At 39.0% G+C, this 21320-nt stretch overlaps 1 protein-coding gene across 1 annotated transcript in view; it reads left to right on the top strand.

Annotated features, from left to right (window-relative positions):
• atp9b (ATPase phospholipid transporting 9B) overlaps window positions 1-21320 on the top strand; it is a 290399-nt gene that overhangs the window by 111494 nt on the left and 157585 nt on the right. Inside the window, exon 8 of the mRNA XM_080193897.1 lies at window positions 4488-4582. Coding sequence (XP_080050023.1) covers window positions 4488-4582 — 95 coding nt within the window. The remainder of the gene's footprint in view (window positions 1-4487; window positions 4583-21320) is intronic.

Genomic DNA, 21320 nt, shown 5'->3' with positions numbered 1-21320 from the left:
GCTTAACTTTTCATCACTCCAGTGATTTCTGTACCGAATCCATTGGTGAAGACTGCAGCCTGTGGAGAAGTAGGGTATCACTGACAGCAACTTCCGGACTCCAGCCTTTAACTGCTTATGTATGGACAGCAGAGGTGGCTGACAGTTTTATCCTATAATAGTGGTGAGGCATGACAGCCTCCTTGTTGGTGGTACTGCAAAACCCAGGAAGTTAGGAGGAATGATCAATACCCTGATGTAAGTGGTTATTTTAAAGGGGATCCTTAAAGGAGATCTGAGGCAAAATAAGGTATTCATTTCATTCACTAGTAATGAAAATTGCAGCAATTTTGCCACTCTTTCTATATATTAAAGTCACTAAGATTTGGTACTTTCGAGACGATGTAAAAGGTGCAATGGAGTGAGTTATTTGTAGGTCAAATTGAACATGAGGGCAGACATTGGAATGTTTCTGATCAGCTGTATTCATCGCAATCATCTTTCTTTCAAAATGAGAAGTGCAGTTTTTGCTCAACTCGTGCAACTTATCCAATATGTCTGTGAAATGTGCTCACGGATTCCCTATCCCACCAATTCCTGCCCCGAAACCTGAAGTCCTAACATATAGTCAGATGAAAGGGAAAAGCTGAAAATGTTGGATATGTTAAATTTTTAAATTCTGTAAATATGTGGTAAGGCCCTTACAGTTATGGGATAGCACAGTGGTTAGTACTGCTGTCTCACAGTGCCAGGGACTCGGGTTCAATCCCTGCCTTGGAGTTTGTCACATTCTTAGCATGTTTGCTGGGTGGGTTTCCTCTGGCTGCTCTGGTTTCCTCCCACAGACCAAAGATGTGCATGTTAGGTGGATTAGCCATGATAAATTGCCCCTTAGTGTCCCAAGATGTGTACGCTAGATGGATTAACCGTAGTAAATGTGTGAAGTTACAGGGATAGGGTGGGGAAGTGCCAGGAAGGGCACTCTGTCATAGCAGGGTGGTGCAGACTTGATGGGCTGAATGGTCATCTCCTGCGCTGTAAGAATCATATGAAGAGAAAAGACAGCTTGGGGTGTTTAGGATATGCATCCTGCATCTAAACGGTTGAAGCACCATGTCCTGTCTTTTCTTTTTAACAGATCCCAGTGAATCTGATGTGCAAGTCCACCATTGCTTGTGCACTTGATTTTATGGAAATGATCTTTTTGCAATTCTGACCAGACCAATCTGAAAAATACATCACCAATGTCCCTTATATGATTAATTTGCAGGATGAGAGTGATGCTTGCTGGGCCAGCATCAATCACTCATCCCTAACTTCCCTCCATTTCAGAGTCAATCCCATTGCTACAGATCCGGAGTCACAAGTAGGCCAGACCAAGTAAGGATGGCAAATTTTCTTTCCTCAAGCAATTAATGAAACAGATGGGTTTTTACAACAATCAACAATGGTTTCATGGTCATTATTAGACTTTGGGGGTGGGGGGTGGTCAGATCATGCAAAGGTTAGTTGACCTTGGGCCAGCTTTTCCAGTTTTGTGGCCAGTAAATCCCACCCACAATTACATCTTTTAAAATTGAATTTGAATTTCACCATTTGCCTTGTTCCAGGTCTCCAGAGCATTACCTTCAGTCTCTGGATTAATAGTCCACGACACCACCACTTAGGGGTTTTTGCGCAGAATTTTTCGGCACGTCACTGTGCCCAAGAAACTAATATTGCTTAGTGAAACAATCAGTTATAACAGATAATGATATCTCCTATATGTGCTCTGATTAGGTGAATTGCATGAAAGATGTATGCCGCCAAGCTGATTGGCTATGCAACACGTGTTGGAAATTCTGAAAATTAAAGCATTTTCTCAGGAGTGCCTTAATTTTCTCTATAACACTCTATATTTTGACAACCTGTGAAATATGTGCTAAAAATGAACTGATAGTTCCTGAAATTTGGAAATCGGATTGAAGCAGAAGTACCGCCAGTGTCACTGTTGTCATGACAATTCCTGGCTTGACATTCCTGTGTTGGCTGTTCACAAAACAAAATGTAGATGCAAATAGAATGGTGGAACGTCTGGAGAAAATGCCAACAGTTGATTCACCTGTGGTCAGTGATACTAATCATTGCTTTCCCAAAAACTAGCATTTTATCTCAATAGGGCTACGTTATACTAAGAGTGAACTTGTGCAGCTTCAGGGTTGCAATGAAAACTTGTGTATTTTGACGATGGTATGCCGAATGAAGGGCAAGATTTTGGAGCATTGCCATGCGAATGAGAGAAGTGAATAGCACAGGAGAGATTCCTGTTACAAAGTCCTGGTGGGTATGTCATGATTGATCATGCATATTGGCCAGAAAAGGTAGAAGACCAGCTGTTACAGGTAGAAGAGAAATATCTCATTGGTCTGTTCTTTCACTGAGTTTTCTGCAATTGAGTATTGATATTTTCTTTTGGATAAATTAGTTACAGAAATACTAATTCCACTCTGACTTGGTTTTTACTGCATGTTGGATTATTGCTGGCTCACAATAAACGAGTAGATAGCTTTCAGATGTATTAGACAATGCTCAATCTGGTTTTGTTGTACAAGACTATTGGAGTATGTTCCCCTCTCATTTATGCTACTTGTGTGTTATGAACTTCATGTTACTGCCAGGGTCTTCTATTTTAAAGACAGTGTATATATAATTTGTGTACAGTTGCACAACGACACGCACACACTTTTGACATGTGTCGCTTGGCTTGTTCTACTTCATGCATGCCTGTGGTGCAGAATGTCATCTCATGATTTGTGTACCTGTTTGTGCGGTGTGTTGGGATTCTTCCCCTCCATCGATATCTGCTGCCCAATACATTTAAGCTGACCAAATCCAAGACATGCCTGGTTGCTGCCACATATTCGGTGGCAAAACTGCAGGTGGGGAGGTGGCACTTGCTTATGTCCCACGTCGGGGATGGCTTTCAATCTCACTATACAACCCACCCATCTTGCAGTGTCATGTCAGAAGAGATGAGTGACTGCTCAATACGCACTTGCAACTTGCCATACTACTTTTAAAAACACATTGCTTTCTCAAGGAAAATTGTGTACTTTACCACTTGATCCCTGGAGAGCTGTTTTTCTGTTGTATCTGCTTCAAATGGTGTTGGTGATAATACATTTGTGTACTGTTCTTTGGGTGTGACTAACTAGATTTGTCTTAACTGAACAGTGGTATGCTTTGAAGATCTAAGCATGCTTATCCACTTGACTACTTGTCACTGCATCCACCAGTCTTATTTGTGCTTCTGCTCAATTGATATTTATGCTCATGTCTGTTCTGTAAATGACGGAATGTATATTTAATAAAACTGCATGCCCTAGCCTTGATCTGTCCATCAAACTTCACGCTTTTAACACTTAACCTGAATAAATCAGCTACAACTACCTCACAAGACGTCAGTTATTTATGATGCGGTCCACTGCCTGTTGCATGCTGTGCTCTTCCATTATGCATTTGCTGTTCCTTTAGACACAGCTCTTCCGTATCTCCTGTAGGCCTTCAGAGTGGTAAAGAGAGAGGACATTGATTCTGTCTGGTATATATTCCCATGCCTTCTCCACACCACCAAAAAATGCATTCTGTTCCCCATTAATAACTTTAAAAGCATGCAAGGTTTCATCAGCCTTTTCTCTGATGTTCAAATGTTTTTCTCCACAATTGCCTAAGAGGAATGCTGTGCCCCCAGCTATCTGAAAAGTTGTAATGAGATTGTGTTTTAGAATATATGTTGGCAGTTCAGAAAACAGCTCCTGACATTGTTTCATGTACACAAGAGGACATAACATGTATGCAGTTGTATGGGGTACAAGGGAGTTTTGCCAAATGTATTCTGGAAATGGACGTAAGGAAACTGAAGTTAGGGAGATGTTGCTGAAAGATCTGGTAATTCTAATATCGCCAGCGTGGACGACATGGTAGCACTGCTGCCTCACAGCACTAGGGACCTGGGTTCGATTCCCAGCTTGGGTCACTGTCTATGTGAGTTTGTATGTTTCTGTGGGTTTCGTCTCATAGTCCAAAGATGTGCGGGTTACATGTATTGGCCATGCTAAATTCTCCATCACTGTGCTTGAACAGGCACCAGAGAGTGGTGACCAGGGGATTTTCACAGCATCATCTTCACAGTGTGAAAGTAAGCTAGCTTGTGACAAATAAATAAAGTAAATGAAATCAGTGACAAATGGATGTCGTGACATTGCTTTTGGTAAATAGTATGAATACCTTTTATAATGAAAGATTAACCAGTCTTACATTCACAGCAAGAAATATGATTTAAAATACACCAATTAGAGTAACAGAAAATAAACAGCAGTGGTGGTTTTAAGACAGCGGGTTGCTGTGTACGAAATAGAATAGAATTTTGTTTTTATCTCATTATTCAAGTTTGAGAAATTGAAGTGGTAAGCAGGCTTCTCTCATTTTTAACAGATGATCAGAACTAACTAAGCTAATCTGTTTTCAAGGTGCATGTTTCATCCGTACGGATCAACTGGATGGTGAGACAGACTGGAAGCTCAGGGTAGCTGTTTGCTGTACGCAAAGATTACCAGCTTTGGGTGTAAGTATAGTACTTGTGCTATTTGTTTCCCATAAGCAGGGCATGCTTTTGTAGCAGTATCTTTAAACATGGTGCATGGAAGCACAATTAGTTTGGGGGAGGGAGGGGAAGGTTTCTGTGTAGTTATATTCCCATGTCCTCAACTATGGGTTGAACACTGGCTGGATTCAGGTCTGTTACTGTGCTGTGCAACTTTGTACTGAACTTTCTTGAAACAATGTTTGCAAGAAAATTTGAACCAGATCGACAGAGCGCATAGTGTCATTACATTCTGGTGAATGGATTAGTGGAGCGAAAACTAATGTTTGTTGGTGTTAAACTATATATGGTAGACTCTTCCCAAATCTGCGATGAAATTTCAGTCCAGTGTTCAAGGATTGCTCCAATCTTGATGACTGTCCATGTGGAGTCTGCACATTCTCCCAGTATCTGCGTGGGTTTCCTCCGGGTGCTCGAGTTTCCTCCCACAATCCTAAGATATGCGGGTTGGGTGGATCAGCCATGGTGAATGCGCTCGATTATAGGGATAGAGCAGGGGAAGGGCCAGAATGGGATGTTCTTTTGGAGAGTCCATGCGGATCTGATGGACAGGATGGCCTCTTCTGCTTGCTAGGTCTCCTATGGTTCAGACTCCAGAATCAGATTGGAGTTTAGCGAGCTTTGTGGATTACTGTATGTTTAGATGAAACAATATAATTGTATTATTACCAGTGGTTCACCGAGAAGCAATTAGTTTGCATGTAGGCAACATAGTCATCACGGCACAACAATAACAAACACAGTACTCATCCTGAATTAATCCAGAGGTTCCACTCAGACAGACGGATTCAGTTAATGGGAGCTTTTATAACATTATGCAATAACAATACAGTGGTGAAGGAAGCTCCTTTCTTGAATTTAATGTGAATAAAAGTTTCCTAGATGCAGCATGGGTGCATCTCCACCTTGAGATTGAAGAGGCATCATAAGGTCCTGAGGAAAATGAAAATGATGGTATGAGAATCAGATGTTTTATTGGAATGTGTTAGTGGTGGATCTGGCAGGGACAGTTGGTGATCAAAGATGCATTACTTGAAGTAAGCAGACCAGCTGATGTGTAGCCTGAATACAAACATAAAAATCGTATTCGCATTGTAGAGCCTATCTTTTGCAAAACACATATGGTTAACTGATTAAAATCATGCATTAAAAGCATTTTATAGTCCAGCTGTTTGAAATTCCAGTTAATATGTGCTTTACAATCTGCACTGATAAGGAGCAATTTGTCCTTCATTATGTTATCCAAAACTGCATAATGATGCAAACAAATCCAAAAGGGTAAATTCTTGATGTATTTGCTAACCAAGAAGTCAAGTAATTGTTTAAATTTTAAACATTTTATTATGGTTTATACAATGCAAAGAATATATAAATGTGCAAATACCAGTTTCTGTTAAGTTTCTCTTTGTGTTTGCATTAATGAAATAGAAATTAATATCATAAATAACCAGCAGGATACATACTTTATTCCATGCTTGAGGCATCTGAGTCAAGTGGTGTTGAGCTTCTGCGTATAAGCAGCTTTAAGTTGTGCAAACCATTGTAGCCACAGTGTGCCCACCTATCTCGTTTTAACCTAGTTTCCAACATTTAGTTAGTTTTTTGCAAGAAGTACACAATGTGTTAGCTGTAAAGATGCATCAAACACAAGAACAAAAAAAATTAAAAAACAGTTAAAATGCTAAATCAAAGGTATATAATTGAATCTACTTGCAGTTTTGCATTGACCTGTCTCAATTGTACATCAAGAATCTGTTGTTTTCTCATTGCACAATGTACATTTCGTCAAATGTGATTTTTCACTTTAAAAAAAATTAAAATACAACGCATTACTTATCAAATTTCAAAATGATCCATTCAGTTTTGTGTCCCTTCTAAGGTACACTTTGATTTTCTTCCCATGGCAGGGTCTGTAGAACAGCTAATAACAATTCTGTGATAGCAATATTTGAATGGGGTTTGTTGTAAAGTGATGTTGTTTTTCCTTCCAAAGTGCTATTTGCAGATTATATGATCACCACCTGTTGAGGTGATGCCAATGTTGCTCATTCTCGATCTGCGCAAAACTGGGCAAAGTGAACTTTAGAATCATAGAATCCCTACAGTGCGGAAGGAAGCCACTTGGCCTATCTAGTCTGCACCTAGCACAATCCCACCCAAGCCCTATCCCATAATCCCATGCATTTTCCCAGCTCATCTCCATGATACTAAGGGACAATATAGCATGGCCAAACCACCTAACTTGCACACCTTTGGACTGTGGGAGGCAACCGGAGCACCTGGAGTAAACCCATGCAGACACAGGGAGATTGTGCCAACTCCAGACAGTCACCCAAACCCAGAATTGAACTTGCTGTGAAGCAGCAGTGCTAACCACTTTGTTATATTAGAACAAGCAGTTAATTTGAGAATTTAATCTGAACCATGCAGTATGGTATGAGGGTTGAACCCCTGATTTATAGAGAAATATTTAATGCGCAAGTGCTAAAGACTTGAGCGGTCTTGGGAATTTATAGATGCTTTGAGCTACACTTCTGCCTTGTAGGGGTGTGGTTCCAAAGTGCCTTTAATGATGTAAATTTAGAATAATTTACACTAAGAATCCATTCAGACCATCAAGTCCCATACTAGTTGTCTGTAGAACGATGCAGTCATAGAATCATTACAGAATCCCTACAGTGTAGAAGGCCATTCAGCCCATCGAGTCTGCGTCGCCAACAATCCTACCCATGTATTTATCCTGCTAATCTCCCTGACACTAAGGGTCTATTTAGCATGGCCAATCAACCCGACCCGCACATCTTTGGAGTGAGAGAGGAAACAAGAGCAGCTGGAGAAAACCTACGCAGACATGGGGAGAATGTGCAAACTCCACAGTCAGTCTTATTCTTCCCATTTATCCTCGTAGCTTTGCAAGCTTGTTTTTCTCAAGTGCCCATCCAGTTTCCTTTGGAAATCATCGATTCTCTCAGCTTCTGCCACTCGTAGTCAATTTTTTTTGTGTATTTGAACTAATATATCAAGATATTGAGATTTTCATCATCTGTGCAATTTGAAAATTTAAATGTTTGTCACGAAGTCTCACAGGCATATTCTGATCAAACTCTTATTCTTGAAATGTACAAACTGATGTTTAGATTTGCATGCAATTTTACGCCTTTAGTTTTAGCTTGTTTTAAAAATCTTGTCGGTCTTGCCCTTTTTCCTGAAATTTGTATGTGCTTCTGTCAAACCATTCATTCTTACCACTGAAAATGAATAAAAGGAATGTGTTTAAACATGGAGAGAAATTGTGACAATCATACTTTGATTAAATGTGATAATACTATCATATTTATGTAGCACCATTAATGTTGAAAAACTCAGAGGCATACCAGACAAAAATAAACAGTGCCCTTTAGGAGGGGTTGTCATGGGGGGTGACTGAAATCGTATGTCACAATAGTTTTAAAAGGAGGACACAAGTAGAGAGGAAAAATCTTGACCGATTGTCATCACATCCAAGCATCACTGGAATACACATTACCATCCTCTCCCACCACCAACCAACTCAAACCTGACAAACTTAATAGTAGATGGTTATTGACTGGTTTTAAATACAGCCTTTCTAACTGTATTGAGTCCTTTAACCTGTCTCCTCTTTTGTCTCTTCTGTGAGCATCCAATCTATATAGTTATCTCTTTATACACTACAAGATTAAGTTAGACACACTGCCTGGATTTTGCAATGAGCACATTGGTGAGGCCAGCAGCACTCTTTGTTACTATAGAGTAAATCGGACAGTGACTTCTCGACTAAGCATGTGCAGTTAAGCGTGGAAATCCAGATATTACAGTCTGAATTATCCTGCTTCTCTATAGGCTGCATTATAAAACTACCATGACAATGGGCTCAAGATTGAAATTATTGCAAGAGTCAATAAATTATAGCACTTTTATCCATTAAACATGCCAGAAAAATGTAGCACTGATGCATTCTGGAGTAAGTGAATTTCCAATGGCACAATAAGTCATAAAAGATACCAAATAGCCTCTCTGGCCCTGAAAATTAATTTTATAGAGTCATAGAGGTTTACAGCATGGAAACAGGCCCTTTGGCCCAACTTGCCCATGTCGCCTTTTTTTTTGTAAACCACTAAAGTAGCCCCAGTTGCCTGCCTACATCCTTCGTACCTACGTAACTGTCTAAATGCTTTTTAAATGACAAACTTTTACTTGCCTCTACTACTAACTCTAGCAGCTTGTTCCAAGCACCTTGCCACCCCCTGTTTGGAAAAAAAATTGCCCCCCTGGACCATTTTGTATCTTCTATGTCTATAAGATCACCCCTAAGTCTCCTACGCTTCAGGGGAAAAGAGTCCCAGTCTATCCAGCCTCTCCTTATAACTCAAACCATCAGGCCCCGGTAGCATCCTAGTAAATCTTCTCTGCACGCTTTCTCGTCTAATAATATCCATTCCATAATAGGGTGACCAGAACTGTACACAGTATTCCAAGAGTGGCCTTACCAATGTCTTGTATAACATCAGCAAGATGTCCCAATTCCTGTAATGAATGTTCTGACCAGTGAAACCAAGCATGCCAAATGCTGTCTTCACCACTGTCCACCTGTGGCTCCACTTTCCAGGAGCAATGAACCTGTACTCCTAGATTGCTTTGTTCTGTAACTCTCCCCAATGCCCTACCCTAAACTAAGTCCAGCTCTGGTTCAATCTACCAAAATGCATCACCTCACGTTTACCTAAATTAAACTCCATCTGTCATTCGTCAGCCCGCTGGCCCAATTGATTAAGATCCTATTGCAATTTTAGATAATCTTCTTTACCTTCCACCAATCTTGGTGTCATCTGCAAAATTGCCAACCATGCCTACTAAATTCTCAACCAAATCATTAATGTGAATGACAAATAATAGTGGACCCAGCACTGATCCCTGAGGCACACCTCTGGTCATGGGCTGCCATTTTGAAAAACAACCCACAGTGTCTTCTGTCATCAAGTCAATTTTATATCCATTTGGCTACCTCACCCTGGATCCTGTGAGATTTAACGTTATGCAACAAGCTATCATATGGTTCCTTGTCAAAGGCCTTGATTAAGTCTAGGTAGACAATATCAATTGCACTGCCTTCATCTACCACCTTCAAAAAGCTCAATCAAATTTGTGAGACATGATTTTCCACTCACAAAGCCATGCTGACTGTCCCTAATCAGTCCTTGCCTCTCAAGTTTACAGATCTGGAGTCTCATTCTTTCATGGTTTTTTTAGTGTTGCAGTTTGAAAATTATGTAGTTTTTAACTTTGTCTCACATCTCTCCATAATCTTATCTCTTTTCCAATCATTATTTTGGTTTCTGTACATAAGTCCAACCTAATTTATACTTCCTGGTTTAGAAGGAATCTGAAAGGCCTTGTTGCTTAGCCTGTTTATGGATGCCAGATATCTGCTGTCAAGGGTGCATCATTGTATCAGATGCCAGATGACAGCAAGCCTACAAAAATTCTGTGGGTAGCTGTCAGCCTAATGTATGGCAAACACCATCCTTTTGCCTCTGAGTGCAAAACCCAGGCATTAAAGCTTGTTTTTCAGAAATTCTACAATAATACCATAACATTTCTACCATTAGTCAATTTGCAGGAATGGAGATTCATAAATAAGTTGTATTGAGCAACATAAAACTTGAATTTGTAATTGAAATCCTTAACACAACATCTATTGCAGCTGCTTTATACTACTTAAGTCCATATGTTAGTGCCATTTCATTTGAAATGTTTAGTTTCACATTTTGTTTCATTTTAAAACTTTGAGTAGTTTTGGGTCTATTTCTTTCTCTAATCCTTTTTCCTTTGAGCAAGCATCATCCTTTTTACTCACCTAGTTTGACAGAGCAGTGCACCCTGTAGATAGCCATCAGAAGGTGCTGAGAATCACTCCAGTATAATCTCCTTCATGGTTCCCTCCTTCCGTGATGGGAAGCATATAGTTTCTGATCAGTGCTTCCCCATTGTCACTGCTGTGATGAGAAATTAAAGTTATTCCCAGTTTGAAGTACCTGTAAAGGCACTGTATATCTCTGTTCAAAATAAATTACTTGATCTTATCTGAGAGTGTCATTATTTAGCAAAAGGCTGATAAAATTCAGATGCCATGCTTTAACTTCTTAAGAGTTTCTTAACTATAAATACAGATTTGTACAGCTTCCATTTCCCACTCTTTACTGTTAGTGGTGCACATTAATATGGCAGGCATACAAATGTTTGTAAATAATACTGCTATTAATGCTGTGAGGATGATAGGAAGAGAGAAATGCTCCAACACTGAACAATTCTTGTTTCCATTAAGGTGTTAATGATATCAGATGTATGTATTGGGTGCTACCAAGCTTTTTTCTGCTAAAAAGATATTTTATGTTGGTGACATGGGTGCGATTTTCTGGCTGTGCTCACTCAATGCTTGAAAATCCACCTGAGGTCAACAGACCTTTGCATGGTCCATGGTCCATGTCCCGCACGCTACAATTCCTGTGGCGGGCTGGCCAGAAAAATTCAGCCCGACGTGTTTTGTGAATTTTTTGTGTTGAGCCGGTCACTTGCAGATCTTGGTTTGAATCTTTTATGCTTATCTTTTAAAGTTTACGGAACAGATTTAATGTCACACGTGGGGTAGTATCCAGTACAATGCCTGGCATTATTGGCGCTTCAGTGAAACTAGAATTCTTCAATGTTGTTGCTTTTCTCACTTCCAGTAGCATTCATAATAATATGAATTGCAAAGATTTGTATATTAGTGTGCACTGCTAACCTTTATACACTAAATTATTATAGGGAAAAGAAACCCTTTTGTTATGATTTAGGTCAGAAACTCCAGTGTTCTCTGGAGCTCGCCTGGATCGTCAGTTTTGCATCTTGAATTTGGCTAGATGGGCATGATGTGTTTCACTTCAGGTATGAATCAAATGAGCATTCATCAAACAAAGTTCATTTATGAATATGGTTAACATGTATAGTAAGAAAATTGGCAAGAATTTTTCAGTTATAAAGAAGAAATGAAACAACCACAAAAATGTATACCCCTTAATAAATATGTCTAATGTACTCCAATCAAACAAAACTCTTGCCTTCATGAAGTTCAACACAATAAAGACGAATGCTCACATGATTCTGGACTTGAGACCTTTAGGTGAAGTCTGCAGTTCTTTGGATAGACTCAGAACAGTTTGAAGTTAGAACAGATTTGCAAAACAGCAGGGACTCTGGACAAGCCAACAACAGCTGATTTCAAGAGCTTGCTTTCAGCTAACCAGCAGAATTTCCAAAATCAGGGTGAGCAAGAGAGAAACTTCCTTTCAGCTTGATGCCCCTTCCAAAACTCAAACCTGTAGCTCCAAACTGAAAATGTAAAATAAAAGCTCCTATCAGCTGACCTGCTAACCAGTTTTTCTCCTAACAGTGCAGAGTAATTAACATCCCAGTTAAAATAACTAACCACCCACCCAATCCCCGTTTAAGCTGCAGTAAAAGGACATCTCCAGTCAAGTTGGCACCATAATGAAAAAAACAATTGACGCCAAAAAGGCCTGCTTACAACTGCAGAAAACACGATTTATTAAAGGTACACTAACGTCACACTTTATTAACATACCATTGATTAATAAGGCATAGACTTAATTGTTTGTTATGAGGATGACATAATTTTACCTGAATAATATGTTGAAGCTCATTATGTGCATGAAGTTGCCCCAAACAGATTTGAGGAATTTACATTTTGGCTAATGATCAAGAATACTGAATTCAAGTATCATGTAGTTATCTTTAAAGAAGTACATTTTATTGTGTTTAGTACCTGAAGAATCCATTATGTGTATTTATTGCAATGCTTTCCATACGCCAGTGAATTTAACAAAAACACTTTGCATTTCGTGCTGCTCCTAAATTCCCATAGAATCATTGAAACTGACAGTGCAGACAGAGGCCATTCAGCCCATCAAATCTACACCAACTACGGTCCCACCCAGGCCCTATCCCCATAACCCCATGCATTTATCCTGCTAATCCCCCTGACACTATAGGACAATTTAGCATAGCCAATTAACCTAACCTGCACATCTTTGCAGTGCGGGAGAAAACCAGAGAACCCAGGGGAAATCGATGCAGACACGGGGAGAACGTGCATACTCCACTCAGACAGTGACGTGAGGTTAGAATTGAACCCAGATTCCTGGCACTGAGGCAGCAGTGCTAACCACTGTGCTACCATGCTGCCCATTAGCTACCTTGTCAGCTAGTTGTTACAAATAGGACGTTTTCCCACAATTTTGGGATATGGGAGATTGCATGCTAACTCACCGAGTTCTGAAGGAACGATGAGTTATTTCTCTTTTAAATCTTTGAAACCTGTCCATTGTTTTTTATTCTGGCATTACATTGCAGTTTTCCAGTGGAAATACTACTCTTTCGAGTAGGGTACCAACCTCTCCCTACTTCCCATTTTAAGCGTGAAGGATCAACATCATTTGGGATAGAGGCTATTTATTTTAGTCCATTAGATTATTATAAAGCAATTCCATGTTTTAAATTATAGCATGCCATAGTTATTAACAATAAATGTGTCACTGAGCCATCGAGGTCTACAGCATGGAAACAGGCCTTTGACCCAACTTGTTCATACCATCCAAGATGTGACATCATTCTAAAGCATAATTATCAAATGAGTACTTCACACTATACAGTCCATTTTAAAACTTCTGTCAGCTACTCTCTCATATTTGTACTGTAACTTTTAAAGTTTGCAATTCCAAATAGGCTGGTTAATGGGAAGTACAACAGCTGAATTAATTGATTGAATCTATCACTGGTGTTCCAAGAATTGTGTTTAAAACTGAGGCTTAAAGTTATCAAAGTGGCACCATCCATGTGAGTTTCCAGGTCAGGCCTGTTGGTAACATCAATCAAGAAATGGAATCCTGTTGTGTTTGTAAGAATTAGAATGTCTCTCTGCATTTCTGTATGTTATTCTCAACTCGACTTCTGTAGCTGTGGTTTTGGGCAGTGTATTAAGGGAGCTGTGATGTGATGATGGGATCAATATTTTGCAAATAGGAGCTACCACTAAATCACTACAAAATCTTCAATAAAATTGCAAAGTGAATTGAAAGACTTGCAACTTTTCTTCAGAGCCTAGGTATGAACTTGAAATGTTTAGCCCTGTTTCCTTTCCACAGATGCTGCCAGACATGCTGAGTTTTTCTAGCATTTTCTGTTTTAATTTATATCATATGAGTCTTTAAGTATTTGCTGCTTTGCCATTTATGTTTTAATGGACAAGGTGTCACCATTGTGAAAACTTGCTCATTGTGTTTATAATGTCTACAATTTAAATACATCATTTTTCAGCTGCTTAAGATTATTGTTAGTTGTGCAATATTTCATAGATTTTCCTTTCTGCATATTTTTCTACGCAAAAAATGTGAAAGCAACAATTGAATCCTGTTCTGAATCTGTGCCAAGCAAATTATTAACATGAAAATTTGTGTGTAACCTGATATTACAATCTGAATGCACTTAATATATGCAACTGTTGATAAATAGCTAGAATTTTGCTTGTTTAATTGTATATTTTAGGGAAACTTCTAGAATCAGAATTAAGTTAGCAACCTTTGAGAATTATTATATAGAGTTAATGGTTGAGTGCTGTAAGTGGTCAGGAATGTCAGGAGACATAATATATCTGAATTAGGATCAGGTTTAATGTAGTTAATTGATTTGCCCCATACTGATTCAGTTTAATCAAGTTACTTATCCATTTTTTAAAATTGAAAAACTATTTAACATATTTTCAGCTACTAAAGTAAATATGTATTCTTAACTGGTTTCTAAGAGTTTATGGTGAAAGAATAATCTAACAGATAATTTTAAAAATTGAGAAGAGCCCATAATTTGTGTTTTTGGCAGAAAATATGTCCTATGACAGGAAGAAGATGGAGAAAAATATAGCCATACTTAATTGTGTAAACTTGGCGATCCAGTCCCATTTAGAAGTGTTTGATTTGGCATTTCAGCTAAAATGGCTACAATTAAATTTCTAACTTACAAACTAAATATCTTTATGCACCTAGTTTTTATTTAAGAATCATCAGCAAACAATGTTAATTATAAGGTGAAGTTATAAAAGCACTGTATGTATCTAAAAATACAGCATCATTGAATAACAAGCTTCTAAATGGAAGTAAAAAGTTAATAGGTTTGCATTCAGTTACGGCGATTGAATTGGAGCCACTTAAGAAATGGAAATGTGAGCATTTAGTCATTTTTGCTGTAAGATAATATCATTAGTAAAGGAGAAGATACCTACTTTTATAAACTATTGAGAAATATGATCTAAATAGCAGAAATTAAAATGTAAACTGAGCCCTCGTTAAAATTGGTGCTGATTACAATTTGCAAAGTGAAGTTGTTGGCTTGAGACAAAAACTTTGCCTAATGCAATGTGTGTTTATTTATTGCATGTAGAATTGTAGTTTGTAATTGGTGGAATTGAGCTGTATTGGAAGGATTAAGATGTTGCCTCAAACCTTCAGACTGAATGTAGTGCTTTATAGTAATTACTTAAACCTAAAGCATTGTCTTATTGTACTTAATTACATTTTTGAACCCTTATCACATCATTCAAAATTTGCATTGCTAATGAATAATAAGGGTTACAAAGGGTGACAAAAGTGTAGGATCAATAACAGCATATTAGCTCATAATTTTGTGCTCAATGTATATATTTTGCAGTGTCAAAGGATTTACCCTGATGGCAGTTTTTTTATATAGTTTACCAATCTGGAAGCTGTCTTATTTGTACTGCAATGAATATAGTTGAATATTCCAGACATTTGACAATGATAACACAGTCTGTGACTGATCGAGGATGTTACAAGATTAATATTTTTATTTTGGAAAAAAAAGGCTAACTCCATGGTTAGTAAGGTTCATCTTGGTTAATATCACAAGTGTGTGTGTGTGTGTGTGTGTGTGTGTGTGCAAAGTTATTTAAAGCAAGTTTGTTCCTAAGGAGCTGGCAATTTTTAAAACTAAATTCCTAATTAATGAGTTTAAAAACACAGCCGTCCCAGCTAAACCTGGGTTACAGTTTATGAACAATTCAGTAATGGATTTGTGGTGGAAATCATTCATTCATACTTTATCTGTCTATATTAACAGTGATATTTTTGAAACAAAAATTGCACTGTTTATATCACAAGAGCTGTATAGTTTGACTTCTTTCCTGGAAGAAATGTTTTATATTCAATTCAACTTTTAGTTGCCTATATGTTTGACCTGAAAAAACATAAAATGTTGTTTAAAAATGCAAAGCTTGAGTACTTAATTAAATTAAAAGGCATGTTACTGGAACACACTTCTGTAAAAGTGCAATTGAAACGATTTGTGTATATGTAATGCCACCTACTGGGTTAATGTCAAAACAGCGTGACTGTGTATGTCACAGGTAGCTGCAATGCCCTAAATGTTACAATTTTATCGAATACATTGTTTAAAAGTTGACAAAAGTTGCATCCAAAGTATATCTTTGTCTTTTTTCTGCCAATGCATTTGTGGTTAATATCTAATTATGAGGATGGAAGATTAACTTAGTTTTGCATGGCGAGTCCGGAGTTCAAATGTGTACCGTAACAGATCTTTTGAAATTGCTAAAGTTCTGTCTGTGTCTTAAAGTATGTATGTAATTCTTGTAAGTATGTGAACAAATGAAAGGTATCTGTGTACAGTATGGCAATTCAATAATGGATACAGAAACATGGTGCTTGTACCTGTCAGCCATCTCTTGATTTTTTTTGCATCTTTCTGCTATAATAGATTGTGGGCTCTTATGTTGACATCAGCTGTCAGTACCATCATCTGCCGGGTAGTGCAACCAAATCCGTCGTGACACCCTGAATAAATAAACCTGCAAACTTTTAGAGCTTTTCTTAAAAGACAAGATGATAGCACCAGAGATGATAGTCCAGATTTTGTTGTCTTCCCAAGCCACTTAATGCGATCAGAGAATTAAAATTTCAACAAGTCATTGAAGATCGCTGTTGTGTGAGGACTTTTAACGCCCAGGTTAGGTTTCTTGTGGCTTCAGTCATTTCTAGGGAAGGGCATTTTCTGGCATCAGGCCCAGTCTGGGACATTTTCTTCATCCTATGCAGTCAGCTGAATTTATTACTTGTATCTGAGGCCTTTGTAATTTACAATGATTGAGGTTGACGTAATTTACCAATTTTAAGAAAATCCGTTGTGGTAAACAGTGGCATTTACACTTAATTATTGCTATTGAGCAGAATCATTTTATTTGTCGTGAACCTCATGTAATGACTAAGGACCCGTTTTAACAAAAATTAGCCATGATTGGTGCTTCTTAAAAAGTTATGACAAATGGTACTTTGGATATGGTTGACAGAAACATCCTTCCACATTCCAGTTTCAGTAAAAGGATGAGTTGAATTAAAGTGGTTACTGAGCATATTATAAATTAAGTGTAATGAACATATGAATTAGGAGCAGAAGTAGACTATTCAGCCTTTCAGGCCAGTTATTTAATACAATCATGGCTGAAATTCTTGTGTTTCAAACTCTACATTCCAATCTACCTCCCCAGCAAGCTTTCCCTTGCATATCAAGAATCCACCTACCTTTGACTTAAAAATATTCAGTGACCCCACCTCCACGTTCTAAAGTCGCACAGTCCTCTGAGAGAGAGGATTTCTCCTCATCCCTGTTCTGAAAGAGTGACTCCTAATGTTATAACACTGCTGCTCAGTTTTAAACTCATCCTCATTCTTTAAGATTCTTTAGTGGGGTATGTCTTAGGTCCCAGTATATAAGGCAGTATTTGTCCACTCTTTTTGTTCCTTCCACAACCACTTTGTCAAGATTGTTCAGATTCTTGTATTCTTCGGTCAAGTCGCCCCTCACTCTTTGGAACTCCAATAGAAATCAGCCTAGTTTGTCCAACCTTTCCTCAGAAGACAACCCCCTCATTCCTGATATCAACCTCATAAATCACCACCCAATGCATTTGTATGCTTCCTTAAATAAGGAGACCAATACTATACACACTATTTGAGATGTAGCCTCGGCAATAGTTCAAGCACAACATCCTTACTTTAATGTTTGATTCCTCTTATAATAAAGGATCAGTGCAGACTCAATAGGCCAAATGGCCTTCTCCAACACTTACGGATTCTACGATTACATTGGCTAATGTTTGTTCATGTCAATATTGCACTGTATTAACCCCATCTAAAGATCATTCTGTACCTACCATCCTCCCTTCTCTGTCAAAGAACAAAGAAAATTACAGCACAGGAACAGGTCCTTCGGCCCTCCAAGCCTGCATCAACCATGCTGCCAGACTGAACTAAAACCCGCTACCCTTCCGGGAACCATATCCCTCTATTCCCATTCTATTCATGTATTTGTCCAGACGACTCTTAAAACTCACCATAGTATTTGCTTCCACTACCTCCCTTGACAGTGAGTTCTGGGCACCCACCACCCTCTGTTTAAAAAAAACTTGCCTTGTATATCTCCTTTAAACCTTGCCCCTCGCACCTTAAACCTATGCCCCCTCGTAATTGACTCTTCCACCCTGGGAAAAAGCTTCTGACTATCTACTGTCCATGCCCCTCATAATCATGTAGACTTCTACCAAGTTGCCCCTCAATCTCCGTCGTTCCATTGAGAACAAACCAAGTTTCTCCAACCTCTCCTCAGAGCTAATGCCTTCCACGCGAGACCACATCCTCATAAATCTTTTCTGTCCCCTCTCCAAAGCCTCCATGTCCTTTTGGTAGTGTGGCAACCAGAATTAAACACTATCTTCCAAGTGCGGCCTAAGTTCTATAAAGCTGTAACATGACTTGCCAATTTTTAAACTCAGTGCCCCAGCCAATGAAGGCAAGCATGCCATATGCCTTCTTGATACTTTTTCCGGCTGCATTGCCATTTTCAGTGACCTGTGTACCTGTACACCCAGATCCCTCTGCCTATCAATACACTTAAGGGTTCTGCCGTTTACTGTATATTTCCTATCTTTATCTGACCTTCCAGAATACATTACCTCACATTTGTCTTACTATAAGAAAAAAAAAATCAATGCCCCACCATTGAAAAACAGCAACTATTTGCAGCAGTTACTATGCTGTACTTCCTGCTCCAAAAGTATCTGAAATCTTAATTAAAATATGTGCCTTTATATTGTATTTGAGTTTTGGATTGGGTTTGAACACTTCCTTTGCAAGTTTTGCAATGCAGCAGCATTTAATATATTTACTGAAACAAGAAGAATGTTACAACTATATGCAAATTTTATTAATTCTTCAATTGAAATGTAAAAGGACACAACAACCTTGCTAAAAATCTAAGTGCTAAAGTTCAGAAGATAAATCTTTTTGATTTTCCACATTGGTCCTATATTTCACATTGTAGACCTGGACAGTGAGTGCCAGTGGAATAATGATTGTAGTGGGGGGGTCATGTGGATCAGGCTAAACTTGTCTTCACCTGCACTTTCCACAGGGATTGATCATTTATCTATTTCCTGACCGTTATGACCATTTACCAATCCTCCGACATAAGTCGCCTGCAACTCATCCATAACTTGGCTGTCAGTGCCCTCTCCTGCAATGTCATTATCACTGACAGGTAGAGGGGCCTAATTTTACTTTGCAATTCATCTTGAAATCAATTGACTAGAAATATTATAGTCCTTCTTCTTCTTCCCTTCCATATTGAGGAGATGACAAAATTGGTCCGAGAGGAGGAGATGCGCAAGCATTTTGGATGAAAATTTGTGATAATGGAGCATAGATAGCTGAAGACATGGTAGTTAGTGGGGGGGCAAAGGGAGTGGGAGACATGCAAATAGCTGGAGTCAGGGGGGCAGCATTTCACTTGGCAATTGGAGGGTGCATTTGGGAGTTGGAGAGCTGGAGTCGATAAAGATGAGGTCATGAGATGATTTTGATGAGAGAATGGAAATTTTACGTTGGAGATCTCGGTGACCTGGAGTCACTAAAGGGTTCTGGCGTGGGCTGGTATACAGCTAGCAGAGTTTGGGATTAGCTGAAGTTTACAGAAAATGGATTGGATGCCAGGCTGGAGAACATTTTAATGTTCAGATTGAAAAATAACGAAAAGCATGAATGAGGGATTCAGTGGCAAGCTGGCTAAGGTAGTAAGAATAATGTGATATTACAGAAATGGAAATGAGACTTTGTAATATAGAAAATATGAGCAGGAATAGGCCATCCAGCCCTTCAAGCCTACTCTGCCATTCATTATGATCATGGCTGATCATCCATCTCAATAGCCTGATCCCACCTTTTCTCTTCACCTGCGGCACCACCGCCCCCGCCCCCGCATCCCCCCCCCCTCCCCACCACCACCACCACCACCAAGCCATATCCTTTGAACCCTTTATCCCCAAGAGCTATATCTATGCCTTGGAAATATACATTGTTTGGCCTCAACTGCTTTGTGGTAGTGAATACTACAGGCTTACCTTTTTTAAGGTGAAAGAATTTCTCCTTATCTCTGTCCTAAAAGGTTTATTCCATATTCTTAGACTATGATCCCTGGTTTTGGATTCCACCACCATCAGGATCATTCTTCCTGCATCTGCTCTGTCTCGTCCTGTTTGAATTTTCTAGGTTTTTATGAGATGCCCCTCTTGTCCTCCAGAACTCCAGCAAATATAATCCTAATTGATTCAGGTTTTCCTCATATGTCAGTCCTGCCATCCCAGGAACCAGCCTGGTAAACCTTCACTGCACTTCCGCTAGAGCAAAAACATCCTTTCCACAGAGAAGGAGACCAAAAAATACTTGTACTCCAGGTGTGTTCTCACCAAGACCCTGTACAATTGCAGCAAGACATCCCTGCTCCTGTACTTAAATCATCGCGCAATGAAAGCCAACATGCCATTTGCTGTCTGCTGCACCTATGTGTTTACCTTCAGTGACTGGTATCCAAGGACACCCAGGTCTCATTGCACATTTCCCCCCTCAACTGATAGCCATTCAGATAATCTGCCTTTCTGTTTTTTGCTACTAGAGTGGATAATCTCACATTTATCTGCATTATACTGCATCTGCCATGCATTTTGCCCACTTAGCTTGTCCAAGTCGCATTGAAACATCTCTGCATCGTTTGCACAGCTCATCTTTTCACCCAGCTTTGTGTCATAGAGAGCATAGATATAATCCATTATCTATATGATCACTTTCAATACCAGTTCAATAATCCTTTGGTCAATGCAGCATTCAATCTGAAAGCCCAGAAGTACAATGCCCATATCTTACAAGAAAATGCTGGTTGAGAAGTTCCCTCATTTCTCTAGATAATTTGTTGAATTATCAGGCATTGTAAGGCAGCGTACCATTGGCCTTCTCAACTGCCTGCTGCACCTCCATGCTTACCTTCAGATGTCTTGAGTCCCAGCATAAAAGGCAGTATTTTTATTTTCCCATTCCCTTTTTTTTCATTCCTTCTGGTGTGAAAGCACCGAGTCCTGCTGCGGTGCCCCAGCCTCAGGCAACCTTTAATTCCTTAATGAAGTAATCATTCTTTACAGATAAACGTAAATGGTGAGTTATGCCAGTGATTCACCAGTGGCTGATATCAAACTGAACATGATTGCAGACAAAAC

The sequence above is a fragment of the Carcharhinus amblyrhynchos genome, chromosome 8 (assembly GCF_965287045.1).
Source record: "Carcharhinus amblyrhynchos chromosome 8, sCarAmb.v2.hapA, whole genome shotgun sequence".
Taxonomy (NCBI): domain Eukaryota; kingdom Metazoa; phylum Chordata; class Chondrichthyes; order Carcharhiniformes; family Carcharhinidae; genus Carcharhinus; species Carcharhinus amblyrhynchos.
This window is presented reverse-complemented; position numbering and strand designations above follow the sequence as displayed.